Genomic DNA, 23,531 nt, shown 5'->3' with positions numbered 1-23,531 from the left:
CATGAAGATGGCAACTAGAATTAATCTAATATGAGAGAGAACCAAGCCTCATTGACCATGCTTACCTGCTGCGTCCTTCCTATCTCCCCATCTCCTTATGTGTTCCTTCCCCCTGCCCTTCAGAATCTTATCTTGCCCTCCTGTTCTCTATGATACTGTTAATTTTTCTCTGTTTTTACTCTTTACTGTCTATCTGGCAGTGGTGTGGAGAGTTCATTTCCTTAGTATTGCCAATTATCAACACTCAACTCCACCTCAAATACATGGCAGAGTGGGATGCTTTTTGTTCTCAAGTAGAGAATGAAAGCAGAATGTATACCATGATTCATTTTAGAAGATGCAAGATGAGGTGAAGTGTGTTTGTAGAAGGAAAGTGTTGGTTCAGTTTTCACTCGGGTACCTTTTACTTTCTGATCTCTGACAACTACATAATCTCACAATTTTGCACACAGACAGACAAGAGAACTCTGGAAAACCCACTGAATGATTTGATGGAATTAGTATTTCAACTGAAAGGACAGCATTTTTACATATATCTGAAAAATGTCTGTCTTGGAATCATTACATTTTCATAAATTGTACGTAGTACACCTCTACCTCGATATAACACTACCCGATATAACACGAATTCGGATATAATGCGGTAAAGCAGTGCTCCGGGGGGGGGCGGGGCTGCGCACTCCGGTGGATCAAAGCAAGTTCAATATAACGCACTTTTACCTATAACGCGGTAAGATTTTTTGGTTCCCGAGGACAGCGTTCTATCGAGGTAGAGGTGTTGTACTTTTACTGAAACCAGAGGGATTTAACTTATTTCAACTCAAGCCCCTTCAGGTGAACCTAATCCTGTTTGGGTTCGCACTATATCTTTTTGTCTGTAGTCACCTAGTCATATTAAACTAAAAGTATTGAATTGCTAACTTGATTTTTATGACTGTTGTGCTGCCATGGGTTTCATAAACCATTCACCTTAATTTTTTTTAAAGGATTATCAGACTTGGCTTGACCTTAGAGAGTTTGAAACTCGCATTGGAGAGCGTTACATTACCCATGAGAGTGATGATGCTCGCTGGGAAGAACATGCTTATGAACACAACCTTGTGTACCCCAAACATTTCATTATGGCCCCGAATCCAGATGATATGGAAGAAGACCCTTAATATTCACCATGCTAACTTCATTACAGAAGGGAGCTTCAGATAGAAACTGATGTTGATACTTTTCTGGACAGATATTGCTCTTTGAATGTTGTTCAGATGATTCAATCTACAAAACCATGAAGGATCCTGCACTGGCAGGTGGATGAGCAAAATGACCTAACAAGTTTTTCTTCATCTCTAATTTCTTGAACTATGAAATGTGATCTGGCAATGGGATAAGCAACTTGGGTAACATTTCACTAGCTGTATGGTTACGGACGATGTTACTGAGGTGTAATGCATACAGATTGAATGCATGGTGTGAGTTTTCTGTGTTTTTTGTAGCCTATGCAATAACGAAACAATTTTTTTATGGTTTCCTAGTCCCTTATTTACTAAGCCATAGAGTACTGTTTTCTGGTATTTAGCTACATCTCCACTTTCCTAGTTTGTACATTGTGGAAAGAGGCTGTAAAAAGAAATCAAAACCGTATACCTTTACCAAATCACAACAGAAAATGCTGGAGTAGGACTAATTTAAAAGACTGAATGTTTGACAGGTATGCGATAATAATAAAGGTAAAGGAACATGCTCGTTTGCCGCTGTTTTAAGCAGTTGAACACTTGACTTTCTTTGCCCTGGTAGAATTGAAGGATCTTTCTCCAGATGTCTGAAAATAAGATAGTAACACCGGATTTCATATTTCTGTTGAATGCCAACTGACAATCAAAAAGCTGTGGTAGCCCTCAACGTTGTCTCTTACAATAGAGCAATAAACCACAACAGGGTGTGCATTAATATGCAAGATTGGGATGTGTCTTTGGTGTGCACCAAAGGTGTTTTGTCTTAAAATCACCAAAGTAGTGCACAAATAGCATACACACTTTTATGTAGCATATCCTTCCACGGTGGAAAAATAGTTTCTAGCAGGATATGCAAAATAGTAAAGAAAAGTATAAACACTTTTCCTCTACTGTTTTGAATAACTTTGAAAAACGTATTTTATGTTCATTTTAGGTTTCCCGAACTCAGCCTGTCTGCAGTAGTTTGTGGCCTGATGGCAACTCTCAATCCTCATTTTCTGTTGAACAAACTAAATTAGGAGTCCTGCTGAAAAAATCAAAATTGAGCATGAGTTAAAGGTCCTGTTGCACCACAAACTGTTGCCAACAGGTTAGTTCATGAATCCAGCTGCCAGGAGGAAGAGGCATTGCCTCCTATTTCAGCCTTCCAGTCTTTAACCTGCAATTCCACCCCTTCCCCACTTCCTAAACTTTATAGATTATGAAACTGAATTAGGAGTTCTAAACCAACTCTTAATTCAGCTTCTTAACAGAAACTTCCGTTTAAACATACCCAGCCACATCTTGAGAACTGTGGCCAAATGGAGAGGGAAGCAGAAGTTTCCTTCTGAAATGATGGTGCAGGAAGATAGTTTAGCAGTTAAAGTCGGCCATGTTTCAAGAAGAAAGCCTTATGCCCGCTATGTTAAATGGAGGCCTCCATTTACTTAAAGTTGTGAGTTTCTGATGAAATTTCAGCCATGTATTATTGGGAGTTGATGCAAGGCTGTGCATCTCCCAGATAGGTCCAACTAGCTAATAACTTGGCTTTGGGTAGTGTCCTTATGTTTTTTTAAAATGTAAATTCTGTAGGTTTCGGTTGCAAAGGTAATTGAAGCCTTTGGGGTCTCCTTACTCTTCTAGGTGAGGTAATGTTTTTGTAGGCTGACTAAAATATTTTTAATTGTAATTATCAAAATCAGGGTGGGTGAGTAGAGCTGCCCATACCACTCCTGCATTTGGGGAATTCTCCAGGGGATTGTCCTTTCCCTTTTGTGGTGCTAGAAGACTGTAAAGGAATTGTAGTAGGAGACAGAATCTGCCCCCTTAGCCTTGCAGCCTCATTGAGGGGAGATTTCAGGATTGGTCCCTCCACAGAGAGTACTGAAACAGCTTGTATGCTAATTCAATTGTAGTTTTAATTTTTGAAGTAGTCTGATCACCTGTGAAATCATTGGCTTAGTATTGGCCTGATTTCCTGTAAAGTTTGTCACATCCAGGCTTGGAGAGGGAAGTGACACTTTCTCTTCTAGCTGCCATCATTTCTCTAGCACCTCTGAAATTTGGGCACCGGGCCTCTTATGGTTGTAGTGCTTCAGATATGGTTAGACTTTCAAACACTTCTGAGTTGAGGCATTTCAGGGCTTCCAATTACATTTAAATAAACATCTTTAAAGCAGGTCAGTTGCTTGAAAAGCACAATAGCTTTTGGCTGTTCTTATAGCCAGGATGGGCAGGGATGGTATCCCTAGCCTCTGTTTGCCAGAAGCTGGGAATGGGTGACAGGGGATGGATCACTTGATGATTACCTGTTCTGTTCATTCCCTCTGGGGCACCTGGCGTTGGCCACTGGCGGAAGACAGGATATTGGGCAAGATGGACTCTTGGTCTGGCCTAGTATGGCCGTTCTTATGTTCTTAGGGTTGGAGGAGAGGGTTGTATCCATGAAATGAAGAGGCCTAACTACCCTCCCTCCACCCCTGTGAAGTGTGTTTCTATTTTAAAACACAAAATAAGACCTATTCAGTATTCCCAATTTAGGTTTAAAAACAAAATGAGAATTGAAATTGGCTTTTGGAGCACAAACTGTTAAAGCCATTTGGACTCCTGGGGTTAGAAGCAGATAGTGGAAGTTGAGGATTTCCCACCCCCCCAAAAAACACTGGAAATAAACGTATTCAAATTAGTAGTAAAAGTGTGCTCCAAATTTGTTGCCCTTTTGTCTAATCCTTCTATAGTGAATTCCATAGCAGTAGGATATGTTGTTTAAAATCCCCACCCATGATTTTAAAACTAATGAATTTTAGAATTAAGTAGCAATATTCTAATAGCAATAAATTAAGCATATGCATTCCTGGATCACTGGTACACTATTAAGATGAGTCAAATACTTCAAGCCTCAGAACACCTATGGCACGGGCCAGTACTGTAGCAATACACACCCTGTTGTGGCTTGATGCTTAAGATGAAAAATAACTGGAACATTTGTATTACTCTGATAGTTATCACACACATTTTACAAGCCATGAAATGAATTGCACAGCTTGCACTCTAACTTTTTTAATGAAAGCCTAAAACCTTTTTTATTAAATTTTAAGCTTTAAGTCACTGACTAAGAACCTGGAGTTATAATAATCAGTTGCTCCAGATGAATTTGTACCCAATGCTACATAATCATTAACCTGTTTTGAATTAAGAAGTTGCATTCATGCAAGAAATAGTGCTTTGTTGATGCTAGAAAAAGCTCAAGTAAAATTTGTAGCCTCAAAAGGACACTGTCAAGTACTTTTTTATATTTTTATACATCCCATTGTTTGTAAATATCCTCTAAGCTTGAAAATAAAATTTATTTCCCTATCAGATTTGTCGTCCTCCATTTACATGGATTCCCTTCCTTCATCTGTGTTAAAATGTCCTTGAAAACAACTTGTCTGTGTACTTACTTGTTTGTGTGCTGGGATCACTGATGTGAGCACAGCTGCTGCCAAGGGTGTACTACTCCCCTCCTTCCCCCCCTTCAGATCTTTCAAAACATTTGACTTCTTAAAAATGGATTAAGAGAATTACTGACAAGGAGTGCTGGGTTTTAAACAAATATACCTAGTTAGAATCCACAGGACATTCCCCAAATCTCTTATTACATCAAACAATGTTAACGTAGGTCAAGTATGATAGCTTCTTGACAGTACCTCCTAATAGCCAAAGTTGTTATGCAATTTTTCTTTCACCTTCTAGAACTGTCATAGTTCAGCTACCTCTTGTTCACTTAGTCATTCCTTCGTTTGTGTTTAAATTCTTACAGAATAGGCAGTAACAGTGTAAGCCCTAGAATAGTGGGAAAAGTAAAATAAACATATCAAGGTGTATTCTATTGCAGCATGAATGTAACTTTACTGTTAAAAGTACACCCAGAATGTAGCAAGCAGTAGGAAAATGTGGCCAAATGAATACTATTTACTGGCTGTACAATGGAAACCTTTTATGGTAAAGTGATTTATTCACCTAACCCTTTGTTGCAGTTGACACCACCTACATATACATGTGTGCCTTAGAAGGCAACATTTTCATTCCACTTTGGACCAGTTGCACTGAGAAAATTTCAACCATAGAAGGGTGTCAGCTTTCTCCCAGGAAAGGAGAAGTGAGACTCCTGGGACTGTAGTAATTAACTTTTTTGTCCATTAGGTCAGTGGTGGTCAACTTTATTACACAGGAGGGCCATGTAAACCTACACACAACCTTGGGTAGGTCAAAAGATTCTACATATTTTAATAAGATTTACAGTCACCTCTATTGATTTATATTTAAGTTCTGCTTGTTTCATATGTATTTAGACAATACTTTACATAGAAACAACCTATTTAAAAACAAGAAATCATTAGCGTTATGTTTACATCATTTTAGTTTACACTGCATTGGCTGTTAGTATTGTGTTGAAGCAGGCCCCAGGCCTTAGGAAATGCTCTGGTGGGCTGTTGGGCACCCCTGCAGTCAGTGATCATGGCTGTATGTCAACTAATAAGTACAGTAAAACCTGATTTCACAGGTATGTCATTCACAATCAAAGTGTTAAAAGTGAAAATCCACTGGAACAAACAGTTTGCTCTCATTTACTGTGTATACCTTTCTTGTATAGGAACTGCTAAAATTTGTTCAGTTTGATGTTAGCTTATACACAACACAGGTCATTCTAGTCAATTACAGTAGCCCAGTTACCCACAACAGATAAGCATCATATAGATTTATCACTGCAGCCTGTTTGAGGTGTAATGGAGGGCTGCAGTTAAGAGGGGTGTAACCAGGGAAATCGCTGAGAATCTGGGGAGAAATCTTTGGGCCTTTAATGCTGCCTCAGGTTCCAAGGAAACCACAGGTACGTACCTAAGATGGAGGCACAAAGAAGCTCTCTGGGGAAGCAGCAGGCCAGAATGATGGTACATTTCCTGTGCTTGTACATCAGCACAAAGGCAGTGCATAACCCGGTTAAATAAATCCTTGTTGCATACAGACAAGTGATCCATTACAAGAAAAGTTTATTTTCTTGAATATGTAAAACTATAAAATGCATAGACTTCATTTTCTTTGTTGTGACTTTAATAGTTACTGGCAGGCTCCCATCAATTATACAGTGTCTAATCTTTGGCTTTATTTCCAGATAAGTTCACCAAATCCAGCAACAGGTGCGGAAAGAGATTTTGAGTGTTGTAGATTCACTTTCTGATCAGAATGTGCAAGTCTCTGATGAGGCAGCAGGGCAAAAAAATGAAAGCGGTCCCCCATTTTCTTAGGATTCATTAACATATCATAGCCTTGAAGCAAATGTTTGTGCATTGCTGTGTCACTTGAATTTTGCAATAGCACCTGAAAGAAACAATGTTCATTATGCCTTTACTTCTGTTCCTCCTCTCCCACAAATAACCCTTCTACACTAGGAAGATCAGGAGACCAGAATCTGTGTATAACTAGTGAGATCCAAATGGGGCCTTATACTGAATGGAATATAACTGTTACCCAAAATTACTTTTAAAATATAAAACACCATTGATTGCAGATCATAATTAAAAATTAAATTTTAATAAAACTTGCAACCAAGTGACAGTATATAGAAACAAGAAGGTTTTTACATAAAACCCACTTTTAATGAATGCTTACTGTAGCAGAGGCATAGAATCATATGCTCGAGACCTCAAGAGGTCATCTAGTCCAGTCCCCTGCACTCAAGGCAGGACTAAGTATTATCTAGACCATCCCTGACAGGTGTTTGTCCAAACTGCTCTTAAAAATCCCCAGTGATGGAGATCCTACAACCTCCCTAAGCAATTTATTCCAGTGCTTAACCACTTTGACCGTTAGGAAGTTTCTCCTAATGTCCAACCTAAACCGCCCTTGCTGCAATTTAAGCCCACTGCTTCTTGTCCTATCCTCAGAGGTTAAGAACAATAATTTTTCTCCTTCCTCCCTGTAACAACCTTTTATGTACTTAAACTTATGTCCCCTCAGTCTTCTCTTCTCCAGACTAAACACATCCAATCTTTTCAATCTTCCCTCATAAGTCATGTTTTCTAGACCTTTAATCATTTTTGTTGCTCTTCTCTGGACTTTCTCCAATGTGTTGACATCTTTCCTGAAATGTGGTGCCCAGAACTGGACACAAGACTCCAGTTGAGGCCTAATCAGCACGGAGTAGAGTGGAAGAATTACTTCTCATGTCTTGCTTACAATACTCCTGCTAATACATCCCAGAATGATGTTTGCTTTTTTTGCAACAGTATTACACTGTTGACTCATATTTAGCTTGTGACCCACTATGCCCCCCAGATCCCTTTCCACCATATTCCTTCCTAGACAGTCATTTCCCATTTTGTATGTGTGCAACTGTTCCTTCCTAAGTGGAGTACTTTGCATTTGTCCTTATTGAATTTCATCCTATTTACTTCAGACCGTTTGTCCAGATCATTTTGAATTTTAATCCTATCCTCCAAAGCACTTGCAACTCCTCCCAGCTTGGTATCGTCCGCAAACTTTAAGTGTGCTCTCTATGCCATTATGAGGTGTTTGTGCATTAGTAATAGTGTCTACATGCAATCACTAAACCCTACCTGCAGCCGGACATCAATACCCATATTCTTTAAGAATTCCTGTTGCTTTAGAGGTCCCAATGTGGCTACTCTTCCCTGTGTCATGGTTCGGAGATAGCTGAAGTCAACATCTGCTGTCAGGTCTGCTGTACCTGGAGCTATTAATGCATCATGAAGTTGATGACTGCGGAAACTCTGAAAAATGAAGTTACAAGATAACTTAAGCCAGTGCACATGTAGGTGGCAGTCTGTCTTTAGGCCAAAAATACCAGAAGGAATACATGACAGGCAAATTTGTGTTTTTAAAGTTTACTTTCTCCAATTGCATAAACAAAAACTCACTGACGATAGAATCAAGGGCCCACCTCACTCATCCCTTCCCCCATATTTATTTAGAGCCCAATTCCGCAACTTCTACTTGTGTAAGCAGTCCATCACCCAAAAGTAGTTTCACTGACTGCTGCATAGTAAGGAGATTAATAGCTTTTAGTCATAGGTCTTTCTTGAGCAAATCTTTCAGAACTTTGGCTACTTTCTATAGTCATTGATCTACTTATGCAGTAAGGAGTGAAAGATAACTGAGCATTTTAACTATCAAACTTACCCTGAAAGTGTCAGTCTTATTTCCATTGTGACCATAATCAGCAATCAGTGCAGCTCCCCCATCCTCCTGAATACGACAGGCAAGTCTCTGAATGAGAATGCCAGCATCAGGACATACTTCCACGTGATCTCTTACTTCTTTACCCTAATGCAGGATGTAAGGATTAAATGCATAAATCAGCACACAAAAAGTAACGAGCTGATTTAGAGCAAAAAAAAAATTTCTTTTCGTTTCTCTGACTTGTACCTGTTGTCAGATTGTTTTGTCGTACATGGGTCATACCCCCATATTCAGCTGCTCTAGGTTACCCTAGCAGTTTCTTGAACTGGTTTTGGCCAATGCTTTCTTCAGTAAATAATTTATATGGGAAGTGTATTGTGGTAATAGAGAAATAGTGGAAAAAACCCACTGTACTATTCAACTTCCCCATCTACCTGCCCCAGAGTGTTATGGGGAAAATTCTCTAATGAAAATGAATACTAGCATCAGGTTGTCATTACTATGCCATTCTAATTGGAGATTGAAAATACTACTTCAGCTACCTCTCTCTCACAAAAGGACCTCCTCAGATGAAATGTCTCACCTTATGGTCTTAACCCAAAAATATTTTTGTAAGTAGTTTTAAGTTGGAAATTTTGCTTCACTCAGAAAATGTAGCTTTGTTTTTAAAAGCTGACCCTGGTTTAGAAAAATGCAGTTATAATCACTTACATATTGTAATGGGCATATCTAACCCCATTTCAGCAGAACACTGAAGCATACTGTTGCACATCTGAATTTAATGATTCAAGACTGTCAAATAACAGGATCAAATGGAATTTAATAAAAGATAATTACTACAGATTACTACAGCACTATGTAGTACATAATACAGAAAGATACATTATCACCCTTGGCGTAAAGTAAAAAGCTGGCCTCTGCCTCTCTCTCCCTTCTGAAACTGGTGAGATACCAGTAGTTTTGCATTCTCCAACCTATTTTTCAAGCCCTCTATTTTTCATACGGTGTGAGACAAAGAAACCCCTTTTGTATAGGGAAAAATACTTTCCTATGATTGATTTTGCCATATGTTTTAAGGTTTTTCATTTGTCATTACTTATGGAATTTCCTTTTTTGTATCTTTGTTACAGGATTGATAAGCAAAAAACGAATTCTTATCTGGTCATTATTTCTAGCAGCTATGACAACCAGCCACTGCCAAAAACATTTTTTAATTGACCCCCATTTCATCATTGCAGAAAGCATCTGCAATAACAGTTGCTCCTGATCAATCAACCAATCCTGCTTATATTCTGTAGACACTTTGGGTAATTTGAGGGGCTCTCTTTCCTGGACATCTATTTTCCCACAGACTTGGAGTTGCCAGGATGGATTATAGGCTAATGCTCAATCATTAGAAATTGCTGAATATAGGTCATCCACAGGTTATGGACCGAACACTCTAGACTTAATATCCAAATACACACTCAGTACCGTAAAGATTTTGAGAGATAGTTAACATGTAAATGAAATTAATATTCAAAGAAGGACTTAGAGGATTAATATGTACTGACAGGTACCAATAATATGCTTAAGACTTTGCTGAATCAGAGCCAGTGACAGGGAGGGATGGTTTTGGAGGTAACATGCTAGCCTGGGCCTCAGGAAGTCTGGTTTCAAGTGCCAGCTCTGCCAAAGATTTCCTGTTTAGCATTTTGTGTCCCTCTGCCTCAGATCCCCATCTGTAAACTGATACTTTGTCTATTTAGGCCCCAGCTCCACAAAGACTGGTGCATGTGTTTAACTTTATGGCCTATGTGAAGTCCCATTGAACCCCACTCAGAGTGCATAAAGTTAAGCACCTGCAAGACTTTTCAGGATCAGGACCTTATAGTGTAAGCTCTCTAGAGCAGGAACTGTCTTTTAGTAGGTGTACATACAGAAGGGGGCCAAGAGCTACTGTAATGCAAACCAAACACCATAATGCTCTAACTTCACAAAGACGTACCAGCTTAAACGTTCACATGAGCAAACAGTCTTTTGCAAGCACCATCACAGCCAGCATTACATTTGGAAAAGGAGAGGTAGGTGGACGGTAAGGTTTTGTAACTATTAAATGCTCCTACTTACTACTCATGAGGAACAAAGCTCAACATTTTTCCTGCAACAATAAAACTTAAAACTGTGCAGTGATTTATACGAGGCTAACAAACTCACCCGATTATATAGTACGAAATAGTAGATTCTCAGATGAAGGTGTTCTGGGAATCACAGAATTAACTGAAGAGCCAATAATAACCAGATGCTTGAAAGAATAGGGCAGTGCTAATCTGATGTAATTCAGGTAGACATAATCTTACCTGTATGAAGTATTCTGTAGCAGGGGTGGCAGATGGTGCCAGAACAAACCGCAGTTGGTCAGGAGCTTTTGGATCTATATCAATCAACACTTCACGCCATCCTTGTTCTGTTCTCTATTTAATAAACCAAAAATATTTATTTGATGTTCCAAACTGTAGCCCATCAGAACTCATTAGCCTATGTATCTATTAGTTTGAACTAAAGATTGATCAAAACACAGAGATGCTTGTACATTTTTATAACAATATCAAATGTACATTGGACCAGAACCCCCAGCCAACTGCCTTTTAGGGAAAGCCTGGGAAATTGGTCTGGTAGAATGCTCTTAAGGTCAATAAATGCAGGCTTAAGTACATCCATGGAGGTGTAAGTTTAAGAGTTGTCACTTTATTGCCAAATTCATATAAACACCCATCTCCAGAATTTTATTCAAGTTACCTAAGCAAACTATTCCCATAAGAATCTGGAAAGATTTAAGTTTCTCCTGAAACCTTAGAAGTCTCTCTTTATTTTTTCAATAAAACATACATACAACATAGTATCTTTTCAATCCTAATTTTTCTTCAGTTACAATTGAATATATATTTCTGTAAGTGGTGGGGTTAGTAAACAAGTCCCAGTCTGGCTTGGTAATGAGTTTTATTTTTCCATGTACCACACATCCCTTAAACAGAAAGTCACACACAATGGGCTTCTAGATGTACCTGAAATTTATGTATTGGCAAGGCATCAAAAAATTCATGTGCTAAATAAAAGCTGGTACCTGTTTAAAAAAAAAAAAGTGTAAAAAGGACATCAGTGTTTCAACATAAAAATACATTAACAATAGTACTTTGTACTTCTAACACCTTCGACTTGGGAATCAAAATGTACTTTATAAACAGTAATGAATTCAGCTAGTCAACATCACTATGAGAGATGCAATTATTATTATTCCCATTTTATCTAACTGAGGCACAGATACATTAAGGACCAAATTTTAAAAAGTGGCCACTATCTTTGGATGCCTCTGTTTTGGGTTGCCAGCTTGAGCCTGATTTTCAGAAGTCCTGTTGGTATCCAGGAAGTGCAGATGAAGTCAATGGGACCTGCATGCATTCACCACATCTGAAGAACAGGCACAAAGGGTGTCAAGATGGGCATCCACAAATGGAGGATGTCAGAATCAATGGCCACTTAAGAAAATCTGGGCCCAAATCTTGTTCAGGCTCACAAAAGAAGTAGGGGTGGTTTCATACAGAATTACTTTTCTATCCATAACCACACTGCAGAGAAGTTATCAGTTATAAAAAGGTTACAAATGAGTGAAGAAAGCCATCATTACAACTAAAAAAAAAAATATCATAACTACCTTGTGGTACATCTTGCAGCTCTCGGTACCAGAAGATTGGAATTCCAGCCTTGCTAATGCCTTTCATGTAGACAGGGGAAGTAACATCAAGCTCTGATTGTATCTTCCTTCCTGTGAGCGTCAACGCTTGGATCTCACTTAGTTTGGGGCTCACCTCTACCAGATGAATAGAAATGTCACATTTATTGAGTAAAGAGCCAAGCTGGTTAAAGACCTGTAAATAGAGAAAGAGGAAGTCGGATAGAGGCAGTTGTGTGCTGCAGTACTGTAAACTTGGGTTAGGAGTTGATTTTAACTGCTTGTACTGTTGGAGACTGAAAAATGTGAAGGGAGCATATCTGGGGTTAAATCCTGGACTCACGGACTTCAGTGGGACCAGAATTTCATCCTTGGTGTCTAGAGAGGAGTGTACTCAGCTAGCTCATCTAAGGCCTGATCCTGTCACCCTTACCTATGTGAGTATTACCCTTGGTTCAGGTCACTAGTCAGCAGCAACAACAGAAAGCTGCATATCTTTATCCCGTAGTTCATATTAAATAATGGTATCAATGTGGCCACATGGGAAAAATCAAAAAGCACAGCCCAAAGTGAAAAGTTAACTCTCTCCCTCCCCCACCCAAAAAGACAATTCAGGCTGAGAGATCATTTAAAAAAAACCCTCTCTCCCTCCCGCCCCATAAGTGCAGGGTTCTTTTACAATAAAAGGGGTTTCCAATTTTGCTCCCATCGAAGTCAGGGGAACTTTACCACTGACTTCAACAGAAGCAGAACCAAGTCCTGTGGTTCTACAAAACAACCCAACTAGAGCAGGGGTTCTCAAACTTCACTGCACTGCGACCCCTTTCTGATGACAAAAATTACTACACAACCCCAGGAGGGGGTCCAAAGTCTGAGCCCGCCTGAGCCCCCCCTAGGTGACAAGAAGAAGTGGGAATGAATGAAAGCTTATTGAGAGTAACAGGAGTCTGGCATAAAGAAGCAATTTCTCTGACACCTAGAGCAAATTTTGTTTTTGGAGTGCACTGGTTCACCAGCAATCTCTGCTTTTTCCAAAGTAGGATACACGAGAACAATGTATATTATGCACTCCACAATCATTATTACATTTGACTTTTGTTTGTGAATGAAGGAGTGGGAGCTCCCAATATTTTCCCTGGAGTACTGAATTCCAATAACAACGTTCCTTTTGGTTGGTAATTGAGGAACGGGCATTACATCAGAAAGGGTCTGATATCCCAAGAAGTGATAAGCCTCTGCCATTCCCACTGGAGTAAATAGGAGTTCAGGATACTGATCACCTCTGAGATTCAAGCCTGTAATACTGTCTTGTTTCTGTAGCTCACATTAGGGCCTCCTAATTACAATCAGCAACATTCATATAAACTGCTTACGACCCTGGGTAACTTTTCTATAAGTGTATTCTAATGGGATATTCTTACCCTCTTCCTCAATGTAATTGTATATTACAGTGGATTAGTGATGGATCTGCACAATTGTGCTTCTAATATCCAGTGTTCTCATCTCACTTCTGAGCCCCCCCCCAGTTTCCTCACTAAAATAACAGGAATACGGATAGATATGCTTAGGTAAAATCCAATGCTGCAGTCTAGTAACCAAAATGCATTCAGTAGATAAGGAAGTTTCAACACATTATGGAATTTCATTTTGGATTTCAGGTTTCAATATGGTAGCTGTGTGAGCCAAAGAAAACCCCAAACTAGTAAACTCAGACATACAGAGAATATTATATTCTTTTTACGTACCCGCAAAATATCATCTGTAAGAGTGCCTCTACCTGGGCCTAGTTCCACCAGTTGGAGAGTTTTAGGTTTGCCAGTGGCCATCCATTCACTAACATACCATATTCCTATTAACTGTTGCGAAGAAAACACACAAAACTTACTAGAATTTATAGCATTAGTGATACATACACCTGCATTTCACCTACAGAAACCAAAACATTTAAATTATTTTACCAGTCTTACAGCATGGATCTGCGCTGAAAAGTGGCTACGTAAAATTCTCATTCTTTTACTAAGCAGCCAACATGACTCCTGAACCTCTAGGGCAACGGGTGGGCAAACTTTTTGGCCCAAGGGCCACATCTTGGTATGCAAATTGTGTGGAGGGCCATAAATGCTAACGAAATTGGGGGTTGGGGTGCAGGAGGGGGTGATGGCTCTGGCTGGTGATGCGGGCTATGGAGTGGGGCCAGAAATGAGGAGTTCAGGGTGCGTGAGGGGGCTCCATGCTGAGGCAGGGGATTGGAGGAGAGGGGGGGAGGGGAAAAGGACACCGGCTGGGGATGCGGGCTCTGGGGGTAGGGCTAGGGATGAGGGGCTGGGACAGAGGGATTTGGAGGATGGGAGGGGGATCAGGGCTGGGGCAGGGGGTTGGGGCATGGGAGGGGGTCAGGGGTGCAGGCTCCAGGCAGCGCTTACTCAAACAGCTCCCAGAAGCAGCGGCATGTTTCCCCTCCGGCTCTGTCCACTGCCCTGTCCACAGGCGCTGCCCCTGCAGCTCCCATTGGCTGCGGTTCCCGGCCAATGGAGCTGCGGTTCCCGGCCAATGGAGCTGCGGGGGTAGCGCTTGGGGTGGGGGCAGCATGTGGAGCCTGCTGGCTGCCCCTACATGTAGGAACCGGAGGGGGGACATGCCACTGCTTTCGGGAGCCGCGCGGAGCGGGGCAAGCCCCGGACCCTGCTCCACGGTGGGAGCTCGAGGGCCAGATTAAAACATCTGGAGGGCCAGATGTGGCCCCCGGGCCATGTTTGCCCACCCTGCTCTAGAGGGAGCAGATCTGATTACTGTCAGCCCTGAAGAACTAAAACCGTTCTGGGAGATTGAGCTGGATTCTTTTCTGGCTTTGTGCATCAAAAGAATTGTTAACTAACTATCAAATGCAAGCCACTTGTGGATACCAATTTAGTTCCACATAGGCAACCAGCACTGATACAATACCTTTTCATAAGTGCAACTGAAAGCAGAATTTGGCCTGTACAGTCTTTATTACTGGTAATAGCATCAGTCAGAAAGCATGGGATCTAAAAGTCAAGCTTTGTTCTGAGTTCAAGCCTGGAAGTTACAACAGTTTTTTGCTTATGAACCAAACAAATTGGTATGAAAATAATTCATACACAATACATGTGAAGGCCCCAAATGCTTTTTTCTTTCAACAAAGTCACTTTTCAGATGTCTGTTTATTTTTGCTTCTCAACAAATGTTATCAGCACTGGTAACATATATGACCACATGTTCATAAACTGTATTTGTAACAGTATGTTTTAAGGATGAAAGGAACATTTAAAAAAATAATTTTATATTACCTCCCCAAAGATTTGACTTATTTCAGGTGACGTAACAAAATCCCCTCTTTCTCCCAGCATGTCATGGTGCATATAGTAACCCTAAAGTAAAGTAAAGTAAAAAAAAAAAAAAAAAAAAAAAGAATAATATCACATTTATTTTCCGATCACTAATATGAAAGCCTTCATATTCTCCTGAGCTTTAAAAATTAAATCACTTTCCAGTCTACTGAACAAATGTAGTCATTTTAATGCTGAAAAAAATGAAATAAATCCAAAATTCGCCATTTTCCGTAGGAGGAGTTTTGTGGGGTGAGTTTGATTGATGCAACAACAAATTTTACATCAAGGAAAAAATAAGAAATGAACTTGGATTTGTAGAAGAAAAAGAATAAATGTTAAAACAATTAAAACGTTGATTTTTATTACTGAGCTTACTTCCCCTTTTTATGAGTCCCTAGAAATCTGAACCTGACAGTGTTCTGTATGACAGCTTAACTTTCTATGATCATTTGATCAGCGTGGGTTAAAATGACAAAGTTGTCAATTCCATTTGAGAGAGGACAGTCTGATTTGTACAGCACCCAGAATTAATTCTTTTGCAGACTTTACAACCAACTATAGAAGTCATTCTTCACAGCATAACAGAATTGAGCATTGCCATAATAACTGAAATTAACAAGGTGGAGGGGAGATGGTGCCAAGCTAACTAGAACAGAGACACATCTAATAAGATATTAAATAGCTAAGCGGCTAGTAGGAGAAACCCGATTGCAGGTGCTTCTTCCAGAGATAATGCTGCTGCTGCTGGCAGTGCAATGCAAGTGAGGGGGTGTGCATCTCAAATTATAAAGGAAAATTTTGCCAGGACTGAGGAAAATCTCACTAATGAACCCTCCTCCCCTCTCTCACCTGCCTCCCCCAACTGAATGATCACAGCATTTTCCAAGGAGGGAATTTTTGTGTAGTTTTCCTAACATCTGACACTCATGACTATTTCTGTAGGAGACCCAAATGAGTGAAAAGGACAGTTACCTGTTCCGTAACTGGCGTTCTTCGAGATGTGTTGCTCCTGTCTATTCCACAGTAGATGTGCGTGCTCGCCACGTGCACTGGTGCTGGAAGTTTTTCCCTTAGCAGTACCAGTAGGAGGAGAGCACTGCTGTGACCCCTGGAGTGGCGCCTCTATATCGCGCTATAAGGGGAGCTGCGCACTCCCCCCACCCTTGATTCCTTCTTGCCAGACAACTCCGACAGAGGGGAAGGAGGGCGGGATGTGGAATAGACAGGAGCAACACATCTCGAAGAACGCCAGTTACGGAACAGGTAAATGTCCTTTCTTCTTCGAGTGATTGCTCCTGTGTATTCCACGGTAGGTGACTCCAAGCTATATCTGATGGAGGTGGGTAGGAGTTTAAAGGTTATAGGGACGGAGTACCGCCCTACCAAACCCGGCATCATCCCGTGCTTGGGAGACAATCGCATAGTGTGAGGAAAAAGTGTGGACAGAGGACCACGTGGCAGCCCTACATATGTCCTGGATAGGGACGTGGGCCACATAGGTGGCTGATGAGGCTTGAGCTCTCGTAGAATGCGCCTTCACTATAGGCGGCGGGGGAACCCCTGCCAAGTCATAACATGTGCGTATGCACAAGCTGATCCAGCGGGAAACGCGCTGGGTGGACACTGGTTGCCCCCTCATCTGCTCGGCCGACGCAACGAATAGTTGCGAGGACTTCCTGAACGGCCTGGTTCGGTCCAGGTAGAAGGCCAGTGCTCTACGTATGTCTAGCGTGTGTAGGTGGTGTTCCTCGTTGGAGGAATGGGGCTTAGGACAGAGTACTGGCAGGAAAATATCCTGATCCATATGGAAGGCGGAGACCACCTTCGGGAGAAACACAGGGTGTGGACGAAGCTGGACCTTATCCCTGTGGGAAACCGTATACGGGGGTTCCGAGGTCAAGGCCCTAAGTTCCGAGATCCGATGGGCTGAGGTGATAGCCACCAAAAATGACACTTTCCATGAGAGGTGGGACCAGGAACACGTGGCCAAGGGTTCAAAGGGAGGACCCGTGAGGCGGGATAACACTAGGTTCAGATCCCATTGCGGGACCGGGGCCCTGGCGTACGGAAATGCACAATCAAGGCCCTTTAGAAAGCGGGAGGTCATTTGATGGGAGAACACCGATTGACCTTGCACTGGAGGGTGGAAGGCTGAAATGGCTGCTAAATGAACCCTGACGGAGGCAGGGGCTAGTCCTTGGGTCGTAAGGGACAGGAGTTAATCTAGAATAAGCTGGAGGGATGCAGATGACGGGGAGGGGCTCCGCTCCCCCGCCCACCTGGAGAACCTAGACCATTTGGCAAGGTACGTGCGCCGTGTGGACGGCTTTCTGCTCTCCAACAGAATTCGTCTTACATTCTCCAAGCACCTTCCCTCCTCCTCGTTTAACCATGGAGCAACCACACTGTCAGGTGGAGCGCGGCCAGGTTGGGGTGGAGAAGGCATCCCTTCTCCTGGGAGAGGAGGTCTGGGCGAAGCAGCAGCCTCTGCGGGGGGGGCCGCTAAAAGTTGCAGAAGGGTCCCGTACCAATGTTAATGGGCCCAATCTGGAGCTATGAGGATAACCCTCGACCTGTCTGCCTTTACTTTTTGCAGAACCTTGCCTATCAGTGGGAAGGGTGGAAAGGCATAGAACAGTTGGTCTGACCACTGGAGGAGGAATGCGTCTGAGATCGCCCCCCTTTCTGCTCCTGCCCTGGAACAGAACTGGGGGCAGCGTCTGTTCTGGGCGGTAGCAAAGAGGTCGACCCGGGGAGCTCCCCACTCTTGGAAGAGCTGTTGGGCGACTTCCCAGTGGAGTGACCACTCGTATTGGTGGGAAAACACCCTGCTGAGGCGATCGGCTTGCACATTGCACACGCCGGGTAGGTGGAAGGCCCGTAGGGAGATATCGTGGGCTATGCAAAACTCCCATAGGTCCAGGGCTTCCCAGCACAGGGCCAAGGAACGCGTGCCTCCCTGCCTGTTGATGTAATACATCATGGTCGTGTTGTCCGTGAGGACTCTGACTGCCTTCCCGCGAAGGTGCAAATTGAACGCTACGCACGCCAGGCGTACTGCCCTGAGCTCCCTGACGTTTATGTGCAGAGAGAATTCCAAGGTCGACCATCTGCCTTGGGTTTGAATGTCCCCTATATGGGCTCCCCAGCCCAGGTCCGAGGCATCTGACACCAGGTCTAGAGAGGGAGGGAGTTCTCGGAAGGGGACCCCGTTCAGCGTATTGCTCGGGAGGGACCAACATTGCAGAGTGGCCACCACGTTGGGAGGCATCGGACCATCTTGTCCAGGCTGTCCCGGGACTGGGAATACTGGGAGGCCAACCAAAGTTGGAGGGGCCTCATTCTGAGTCTGGCATGTCGCACCACGGATGTGCATGCTGCCATGCGACCTAGGATTTGAAGGCATACCCTTGCCGTCGTCACGGGGAAGGCCGTGACCGAGGCTACGAGACCTTTGAGTGTCTCGAATCTGTCCCAGGGAAGAGAGGCTGTGGCCTCTCGGGAGTCTAGCAGAGCCCCTATGAAGTGTATGCGCTGAACAGGTACCAACGTGGACTTGGCCTCATTCACCACTAGGCCCAGACCCGCGCATGTGGACAGGAGAAATTGCATCTGGGCCTGAACCTGGGACCGAGGGCTGCCCTTGAGGAGCCTATCGTCCAGGTAAGGGAAAATTTGCAGCCCTTTCCTCCGGAGGTGGGCTGCCACCACTGCCATGCATTTGGTAAAAACCTCTGGGGGCTGTGGAAAGGCCAAAGGAGAGGACCGCAAACTGGTAATGGTCCCGCCCTACCAGGAGGTGGAGGAAGCGCCTGTGATCCTCGAAAATATGGATGTGGAAATACGCATCCTGGAGGTCCAGGGACCGAAACCAATCCCCCAGCTCTAAGGAGGGGATGATGGAGGTGAGGGATACCATGCGGAACTTGTAGTGGACCATAAACCTGTTGAGGTTCCACAGGTCGAGGATCCTGCCTTTTACCTTTGGGATCAGGAAGTACCGGGAGTAAAATCCCTTGCCCTGAAATTCCGCCGGTACCCTCTCCACCGCACTTAGGTTGAGAAGACGCGCCACCTCTTGGTTTAGGAGGGCGGCATGTTCCCAGTCCCCGAGGTCCTCCCGGGGCAGGGGGTAGTGGAGGGGCGGTGAGGTGAACTGCAACATGTAGCCCCTGGAAATCGTGCTGAGGACCCACTGGTCCGACGTTATACAGGACCACTTCACTCGAAACGCAGATAAACGGTTGCAGAACACAAACTTTATTAACTGGGGGGCGTCCGTGGCAAGAGGCCCGGTGGCTCCCCCAAAGAGTCAAAACCGCCTCTTCTCCTGCCTCTTGCCCTTCGATAGGTCTGGTCGCGGGGCTGAGCGGGACTGACGCTGAGATCTGCGTCTCTGCTCCCTCGGTCGCTTAGGAGGGTGTTCATATCTGCCCCTAGCGGGGGGAGCGGAGGTCTGCGGCCTAGGTTTGTCCTTCGCTGGCGGGACATATAGGCCCAGAGGTTGCAGGGTGGTACGGGAGTCTTTCATCCCATGCAGGCAAACATCGGATTGGTCCGCAAACAGCGCTTTCCCGTCGAAGGGAAGGTCCTGCACCAGAGACTGAGACTCTGCAGACAGACCAAACAGGAGAAGCCATGACGCCCTTCGCATGGATATGGCTGACGCTATAGAACGGGCTGCCGTGTCCGCCACGTCTGAGGCGGCCTGGAGGGCTGCTTTCGCCGTTGCTGCCCCTTCCTCAACCAGAGCCTTGAACTCTTTCTTGTCCCCCTCCGGGAGAAGAGGCTCGAACTTCGGTAGAGACACCCACAAGTTAAAATCATAGTGGCTCAACAGGGCTTGGTGATTGGCCACCCGAAGTTGAAAGCTCGCAGAAGAATAAACTTTCCTGGCAAAAGAATCAAGTCTCTTGGCATCTTTGTCCTTGGGGGTGGGTGCAGGCTGGCCGTAGCGTTCCCGATGGTTGACTGACTCCACCACCGGGAGTTAGGTGCCGGATGGGAGTACAGGTACTCATGTTCCTTAGCCGGAACAAAGTACTTTCTCTCCGCTTTCTTGGAAATGGGCACCAAGGAAGCTGGGGTCTGCCACAGGGCAGTCGATATGTTGGCCACACCTTCGTGAAGGGGTAGGGCCACACGGCTCGGTGCCGAGGAGGACAGTACATTGAAAAGGGTGTCCGACGGCTCCTCCATTTCCTCAGCCTGGAGTTGGAGATTCGAGGCTACCCTTTCGAGGAGCTTAAAGTCCTCTTGTATAATGGACAGAGGTGCCGCTATGGTCTCCTCCGGTGTCGGCGAGGGGGCTGGTCCGGCTACCAGGGTGTCAGGAGGTGCCGCTGGTTCGACTCCCAAGACTGAGTCCGGGCCCGGTGCTGCCGGTTCGGTGCCTGTCGACTTCTGACTCTGTCGTGGCGGGGACACCGAATGGGTCTGGGACGCCCTGGCTACCGAGCGGGGTCTCGCCTGGGCAGGCAATTGTGGCCATGGTGCCCATTGACACCATTGGCCTGCCACTGTGCCCCTTGCCACTGACCGGCTTGGGTGCCGAGTGGTGCAGGCTGCTTTTGGGGCCTGGTGTGGCTCCGGGACAGGCGGCTGGGTGCCGAGGCCGAGGTCGCCGTTGACTGCATGGTGTCATAGGAGCGACGGGAGCGTCTACGGTCATACCGGTGCCGACCTCGAGATCTGGACCTCGACGACGATGAGGAGCTGTACTTGACCGAAGTGCTGCTCTCATAGTCATGCCGGTGATCGTAGTTACGACGCTTCGGTGCCGGTAACGCCTGAGGAGAGCTCCGTCTATGGTGTCTGGCGGAGCGGGCACTTGAGCCCGAGCGTCCATAACGATGGGGTCGGGATCTGTCCTGTAGCTCCTATCCGAAGAGGAGCGTCGACGCCGCTTGTCTCGGTGCCTGTGCTTCCGTTGGGGAGTGGAGGACCTTCGAGACTCCCGCGCAGACGAGTCAGCCAGTCTAATTGGAGTGGAGGGCTGATGCGAGCTATGTGAGGACCTTGTCGAATGGGGCGCACGGTCCTCGGAGCGCGGGCTGTGTCTTGTCGGGGAGGGCTGGTGTGCTCCCAACAGCGGCTTCCCTCGGGACCGGGGGCCCGTCTCGGGCGGCGCACCCGGCACCGGGAGGGAGAGGATGTCACGCGCAGCCTGTGCAGCCTCCAGCGTCGACAGCATTCTCACCGCGGGAGAGGCACGCACGGACGGGACTGGGCTACTCCGCTCACCACGAGTCGGGTCCTGAGGGGGATCGTGGGCTGCCCAACTCGGGTCCGGCCTCACCCCTGTCCTTTTGTTGGTGCCGCTGAGTCTTCCCTTGCTTCTTAGCGGGTGCACGGTGCCGACTGGTGGAGGGCGCCTCGCTCCGCACCGAGGATGTGGTACCCGGTGCCAAGTCCGATTGGTGCGGCAGTGCTGGGGCCAATGCAGATTCCATTAGCAGGGCCCGGAGCCGGATATCTCTCTCATGTTTCGTTCGATCGGTTACGTGAGTCTCACCCAAGCAGCGAAGACACTGATTGTGCAGGGTCACTTTTTGGCATAGAACTGCGACAGGAGTCGCACGACTTGAAGCCTGGGGCACGGGACATGCCCCGCACCAGGCAACTAACTAAAGAAGTTATCCAACTATGGAGAAGATGAGTACTACTAAGGCTACTAGAAGGGCTACAGCAGGGCTGGAGCACAAAGTTCCGACTACCTTCACTGGCGGCAAGAAGGAACTGAGGGTTGGGGGAGTGCGCAGCTCCCCTTATAGCACGATATAGAGGCTCCACTCCCGGGGTTGCAGCAGTGCTCCCCTCCTACGGGTACTGCTAAGGGAAAAACTTCCGGCACCGGTGCACATGGCGAGCACGCACACCTAAAGTGGAATACACAGGAGCAATCACTCGAAGAAGAACTTTAAGTTTTGTGGTGCAGTTTCCCCAAGGGCAGTGATGGAATTCCAGCATATATTATCCTATTAGTCCTCTGAAGGAAAGCATGCACATAAAGTGACACTGGCAGCACCTTCTGGGATATCTGTACTGTCCTACTCCCCAAGAGTTGGGAGGAGGACCTGACAACCCGATTACATAGGTACATTTAGGGGTCTACATTGCAAACTACCCCTCTGCTTCCCATCTCCACCCTAAATAAAGCTTCCCCAAACCAGTTATAGGAAGGCAACTGTGTGCCACCGTTAGCTGTGTTGGTTACTAATTAACAATGTGATATGTGTGCAAAACCAACCATTAGCAAGTTACCAGCCTGGTTACAAACTGTATTATGAGCTGGTCTAGCTTGTCTATTAAAAGAAACAAAAACATGCTTTGAAAGAGGGGAGTTTATCAGAGGTAAGGACCATCCCAGCAATGTGTTGCGATGTTATCTGCTTCACACTAACTGCATTCAGAAGCACCAGGCTGTGCACGTACCTTCACAGGATTAGTTAGAACTTCCCGCATATATTCAGCGACTGTAATAGGGCCAGTTGACTTTATTTTGAACATGAGATGCTTTAGGATTGGAGTAACCTGACCGCTGTCTTCTGCTTTGCTTCCGGCACTGAAACACTGGCGTCTCCACGCAGCCGGGACAACTGGAGAAGCGTTAGGGGAGGAAAACACACAGACACCCTCACTACAGGAAGGATTTTCATTACGTGACTAGCTGAGACACTTGCGGGAAAGGGGGACCCCGGCCGGCTGCAAGGCGGCGCTGGGGGGTTAAAGACTTGGCCCGGCGGCCGGGCACGTTCATGCCAGACTCCCAGTGAGGAAGCGCTGCAGACACGACCCCCGCGCGCCGGGGCTGGGGATAACCCCGCCCCCGCGCTGTCCGCTCCCTGCTGAGCTCGGGACGCGGGCTCCTTTCCCCCAACGCCCCCGAGGGACTCGGACGCTGCGGGCGCGGAGGGGGGCTATGGGGGTCAGAGCGCTGTGGTGACACGGCCGCGGCGCTGGGCCCGGCTGTTACCATGGTGACCGAGAAGTCGCTGCTGCCAGGAGACACCGAGGACAGCCGCGAGCAGAGAGCGCAGTGCAGACAGCCGGGGCATGTTTGCAGCACCCGTGCCCTTTGACCTTCCA

The 23,531-nt window shown here is 45.4% G+C and overlaps 2 protein-coding genes across 2 annotated transcripts in view; one reads left to right on the top strand and one right to left on the bottom strand.

Annotated features, from left to right (window-relative positions):
• The window catches only part of PRKD3 (protein kinase D3), an 87,612-nt gene extending 84,119 nt beyond the window's left edge, over positions 1 to 3,493 (top strand). Inside the window, exon 19 of the mRNA XM_026649632.1 lies at positions 987 to 3,493. Within this exon, the coding sequence (XP_026505417.1) occupies positions 987 to 1,160 (174 nt within the window). The 3' untranslated portion in view covers positions 1,161 to 3,493. The remainder of the gene's footprint in view (positions 1 to 986) is intronic.
• A 2,727-nt stretch (positions 3,494 to 6,220) lies between these two features.
• NDUFAF7 (NADH:ubiquinone oxidoreductase complex assembly factor 7) lies at positions 6,221 to 23,519 on the bottom strand. The gene is made up of 10 exons (XM_026649555.1): positions 23,419 to 23,519; positions 22,878 to 23,041; positions 15,402 to 15,482; positions 13,839 to 13,949; positions 12,076 to 12,289; positions 11,429 to 11,487; positions 10,724 to 10,837; positions 8,385 to 8,528; positions 7,802 to 7,975; positions 6,221 to 6,563 (listed from the first exon to the last, which is right to left on the bottom strand). The coding sequence occupies exons 1-10, from the start codon at positions 23,498 to 23,500 to the stop codon at positions 6,348 to 6,350; spliced, it is 1,359 nt and encodes a 452-aa protein (XP_026505340.1). The 5' UTR covers positions 23,501 to 23,519; the 3' UTR covers positions 6,221 to 6,347.
• Positions 23,520 to 23,531: the final 12 nt, after the last annotated feature.

This window comes from Terrapene carolina, unplaced genomic scaffold (genome assembly GCF_002925995.2).
Source record: "Terrapene carolina triunguis isolate 2854851 unplaced genomic scaffold, T_m_triunguis-2.0 Scaffold85, whole genome shotgun sequence".
NCBI classification, from domain to species: Eukaryota; Metazoa; Chordata; order Testudines; family Emydidae; genus Terrapene; species Terrapene triunguis.
This window is presented reverse-complemented; position numbering and strand designations above follow the sequence as displayed.